The sequence below is a fragment of the Olea europaea genome, chromosome 10 (genome assembly GCF_002742605.1).
Source record: "Olea europaea var. sylvestris chromosome 10, O_europaea_v1, whole genome shotgun sequence".
Classification (NCBI taxonomy): domain Eukaryota; kingdom Viridiplantae; phylum Streptophyta; class Magnoliopsida; order Lamiales; family Oleaceae; genus Olea; species Olea europaea.
The window spans coordinates 18,109,818-18,115,065 of record NC_036246.1 but is presented as its reverse complement, the minus strand read 5'-3'; the positions used below and the strand labels follow the sequence as shown (position 1 = coordinate 18,115,065).

The 5,248-nt window shown below is 33.0% G+C and overlaps 1 protein-coding gene across 1 annotated transcript; it reads left to right on the top strand.

Moving 5' to 3' along the window:
* Window positions 1-964: 964 nt before the first annotated feature.
* LOC111400367 lies at window positions 965-4,470 on the top strand. The gene is made up of 8 exons (XM_023027780.1): window positions 965-1,049; window positions 1,158-1,351; window positions 1,617-1,626; window positions 2,571-2,671; window positions 2,813-2,869; window positions 3,152-3,187; window positions 3,958-3,969; window positions 4,330-4,470. The coding sequence occupies exons 1-8, from the start codon at window positions 965-967 to the stop codon at window positions 4,468-4,470; spliced, it is 636 nt and encodes a 211-aa protein (XP_022883548.1).
* The last annotated feature ends 778 nt before the right edge of the window (window positions 4,471-5,248 follow it).

Genomic DNA, 5,248 nt, shown 5'->3' with positions numbered 1-5,248 from the left:
TGGAAGGGTTGTGAGATCACCTTCTAGGTACTTCCTCTATGGAGAATTCTATCGGGCGATATCTACTAAGCAAGAAGAAGATCCCACTTCATTTAAGGAAGCAATGGAGGATGTAGACTTTGAATCATGGAAATTAACCATGAACTCAGAAATGGAATCTATGTATTCCAACAAGGTTTGAAATCTCGTAAATGCACCTAATGGGGTAAAGCCTATAGGATCCAAGTGGGTTTATAAAAGGAAAAGAGATATAGATGAGAAGGTTGAAACCTTCAAAGCAAAGGCTATTGGCTAAGGGTTTTACCCAAATAGAAGGCATCGACTATGAAGAAACCTTCTCACCGATTGCCATACTTAAATCTATTCGAGTCCTTTTATCCATTATCGCTCATTATGATTATGAGGTTTGGCAAATGAATGTCAAGACAACATTTTTAAATAGATGTCTTGATGAGACCATTTACATAATACAACCTGAAGGGTTTGTGAAAGAAGGCCATGAAAGGAAAGTTTGCAAGTTGCATAGGTCCATTTATGGACTCAAGCAAGTGTCCAGATCTTGGAATGTAAGATTTGATCAAACCATCAAGACCTATTGTTTTGAACAAAATCTGGATAACCTTGTGTGTACAAGCGAATACAAGGGAAGAAAGTAGTTTTTCTGATTCTTTATGTAGATGACATTCCACTCATTGGAAATGATATATGGACATTATCATCTGTAAAGAAATGGTTGTCACAGCAGTTTGATATGAAGGATTTGGGAGAAGCTGGTTATGTTTTGAGAATCCGTATCTTGCTAGATAGGAAAAACAGAAGGATTGCATTATCCCAAACTTCATATATTGACAAAATATTATCCAGATTTGCAATGCAGAATTCCAAAAAGTGACAACTTCCTTTTAGAAATGGAATTCATCTATCTAAAGAGCATTGTTCCAAGAATGTAACGGAGATAGATTACATGAGAAAGGTTCCTTATGCTTCGACTGTGGGAAATCTCATGTATGCTATGTTTTACACTAGACAGGATATTTGTTATGCTATGGGTATTGTTAGTCGTTATCAGTCTAATCCAGGATCAGAACATTAGGTAGCGGTGAAGCATATACTCAAGTATCTTCTGAGAACGAGAGATTATATGCTTGTCTACTCAGGACATGATCTAAATCCTATTGGATATACTGATTTCGATTTTCAATCCAATCGTGACTCTAGGAAGTCTACATCGGGATCAGTATTTACACTGGGAGGTGGAGTTGTGGTATGGAGAAGTATCAAGCAATCTTGTATTGCTGATTCTACCATGGAGGCAGAATATGTAGCGGCTTGTGAAGCTGCTAAAGAAGCTGTATGGTTCAAGAAATTAGATATCATTTTCCAAATCGAATGTTTCTTATGTCGAAAATGGGTCTTAAATGAGACTAAAAATCTGAAGTATACTTTAGTAATCCAATATTCATGTCTTAGTGCCACTAAGGTGTCTAGAATTATTTGGGGTTCTACAACGTCAATTCATAATGTGATTTTACAGAACACTACTTGAAGAATGGGCATCAAACTAACAGTATCTTACTGGGTATTCTTAAATACTTACTCTTACAATAATTTTACAGGTTAGTGCAGGTCGATTGAATCTATGGCAGGATGGTGATATGTGCAGCCAAGTGGATGGAAGAAAAAAATAAATATTAAGTTTTTTGTCTTTAAATATTTATTAGTTGGTTTTAAAGTTCAAAGTCGTGTTATTTAATTGGTTAGTTGAACATGTTTATTTTTTAAAGATATTAGTTCCACGTTTAGTTTAAATTTATGGATATTTCAGTTATTTTATTCTTAAGAAAATTTTATTTTTTTGTTCCGTATTTAAAATAAACAATTTTTGGTAACACTTGAGGATTTGTGAAATTTTGAGGTGTTACAAAGACATTGGTTAAAAGAAGTATTTCAGTATACAAGATACACAAAAACTTTCAGTTCAAAGTGAGTAATTCATATAGGAAGGAATGTGTGTTGAAATGCATAGATGATAATTATAATAGAAGAACATAAATATTCTAAGTAAGATATATGAAAAAAATATCATAAATGCTTAATAACAACATCTTGAGAGATCATCATCAAGCAATCGGATCAATTACAAGAATTATGACATATGAGAACAACAAACTTAAATACCTCTTCATGACATTAGGTGTGTTTATTCAAGGATAGAGTACGGTAGACCAATTATAGTAAGAGGATATTTCATTGGGTGTCAAAATTTGAGTATGAATTATCGAAAATGTCATCTTTTAAATTGTCTATCAAAAATGTCAATTTAGGACAATTTTGCCCCTCTGAATCATTACAATACCTTTTGTGTCCTTGTACCAAAACTGAGTAATTGTCAGATGAAATGACAATTAGTGTTGGAAATCAAACCAAAAAAAAAAAAAAGAAACAAAAGAAAACATAAAAAAAAACAAACAAATTACACATGAAATAAAAACAAAGGAAGGAAGAGAAATCGAAAGACACAAAATCCCCAATCTTACTCGTCTATCTCACTGAAATTGACCATCGCCCAGCCGTCAATGAAATTGGAAGTTTTGCTGCAATCGCCCGCCAGCCCACCGTCGAAGACCACCGGCAGAACTTTCGGCGTCAAAGGTCCAATACGATTCTTCAGGTTTGGTGTTTTCTTTCGATTTGGTCGCTGCTGTGTAAATTTTTTACCTTAATCGGAATAAATGTTGTTGGTTCACGGAGGAAAATGTAATCCTTTGCTCGATTCTATGTATCAAATTCTTTGAATTCATTTTGTGAATAGGTAAAAGATCGGACTGTTTTATCAATTTCCTTTAATTCTTCTTCTTTGTTGTTCAGTGTGCTTGAGCTCTTCGAGATATGAAACGGTAATCTTCCCTATTTGGTGGAAAAAATTTTAAGTCGATTTCGGTTATTTTTTTCTTAGTTTGTTGTCGATGTAGATTCGAGTGGTTTATGTTTTTTTCCTTCAAAAAAATCTTCAATTAATTTATTTTGAATTTGACCACTGCCACTGCTTTTCTCGTTAGGCCAAAATTTTGAATCTTGTATTTCTTACTTTTGTTCTGACCATTGTCATTATTGTATTTTGATGTTTTTGTGTTTGATGGTGTTACTTTAGTCATTTCCTAGGGATGTTCACAAGGATTATCAGACTGTTAGAAGATGGGATTACTTATCTTCCTTATGCTTCAATTTTTCGCTAAATGTTAAACTCTTATTACTCTAGCATGCTTGCTAGGATAACCTTAGAAATGAACTAAAGTCTTACAGTAAAATGGTTTTTGGATGAAAATTTTAAACTTTAAGCTTTTGCATTTTCTCGGTGATAAACTACATATTTGAATATGGAGTTTGTTTTGTTGTTACAATACTATTGTTTTCAACTGACAAAAAGTAGCCCCCGTTTGATGGCCATTATTTGGAGTTGGTTCTGCTGTTACGATACTATTATTTGCAACTGCCAAAAATAGCCCCATTTTGATGGCCATTATTCTGAGAAAATAGAGTTTTGAATAGTGATTGTTTGAATAACATATGGCTAAATTGATTTTATGTGCAAAATATTGTATTGTGTAATTATATGGTTGAAATGAGTATGAGAATTAACGAGTGTTGAAATAACGGTTGGTAATTGGGGCTTAATTTGTGTAACTTCAAAATTGTCTGCCATCTTGTGCTTTTTAAATTTTGAGTAGTTCAACTAATGAATTTATGAGGATCTAAGAGCCTCTCGGTATACTTTTAGGCACTTTATCGCATTTCAGGCCCATAAAAAATTGTGATGCTTAAAGATTTTTGTTTGGAGGGTCATTTTTCAAATGAACAGGGAAGTGAGTTAGTTTGATTAGATACCCATTGCTTGCAATATGAAGCACGATAAAGGCTGTATGCTAAGTTATTGTCAATTTACTCGTGTCTATTCAGAAAGAAACTGAGGTATGAACAAATCATAGAAACCACTCTCTTGTGGCTTTAGTGCTCACAAATTGTGGAGAATTAATAAATAGTATGGTTAGATGGAAAGGAACTTCCATTTTACCTGGTTAAAATTTCATTTTAACATTTTTCTTGTATCTGCCCCCATTATTTGCACGTAGCAAACAACAACGCAGCTTTTCATTCATTTCATTTCACAGTAGTCCTCATCTTTGAGTATGTGTTCATATCCTACAAGCAAATGTGTTGTATAACATGTTGACCGAATTTCTCTAATGTCTTCCGGACCTTATTCACAATCTTTGATTTTTCCCCATCATTTTGTAATGAAATGTGGTCATACTTGACATCTAATGGCAGACATTGCTTTTTTGTAGAAATTTGTTGGCTTATCTATATCTGAAGGCTATATTGCAATTGGCTAGGAAACAACTTTTGAGCATGGAGAAGTGTACATTTTGGACAATGGACGAGAGGTTTAAAAAGGCATCCTTCAGTTAAGATCTGTTTGGTTAGATATAAATATTTGGTTTCTCTTGACTTTAGTTTTAATTCCGTTATTACAATGTGATTCATGCTATTGGACTATCATTACAATGTGATTCATGCTACTGGACTATCTTTTGAAGATTGTTGCAATTTCATGTTTTTTCTATAGCATGTAGTCTTACATGTAAATTCTGGTGTAAAATCCTGAATAAAGTGGAGGTTAAAAGTAGAGTCTACGCCAAATAAATGACTTATCTCCAATTTTTTGAAGTTGGACCTCAACCATGAAAACTACGAGTAGTTTGTAGATATAGCCCATGTTTAATCCCCATTGCTGGGGAAATTAATGCATTTCGAATAGTAAATTGATGGAGAATATATAGTTGAAAATTAAAGAAAAGTTTTGGATTTGCGTTTAATATTATTTTATTGAACAATGTGTGGTTGAAAATGAGTTTTGAAAAAAAAGATTTTTAAGAAGAATGGAAATCAAAAAAGGGCATAAAATTGACTCGCGACAATATTATTATTGGAAAATTTACTAGGCAAGTTCTAGGTTTATTATTACTATTTTTAGAGAAAATCTAATTCATGTCTGTTATGTTGAGATCCTTAATGCATTAGAATATTTTAATTTTCTAGGAACAGGGACATCGAATTGATGTAACCAATAGTTAAGACATATAATTTTTGTTTATATGTAACGCTATTTCATAGCGAACTGTATTATAGCACGCACCTTGCACGTGCATCTACTAGTTTTATTTAAAAATTCAAGTATTGAGTCTTA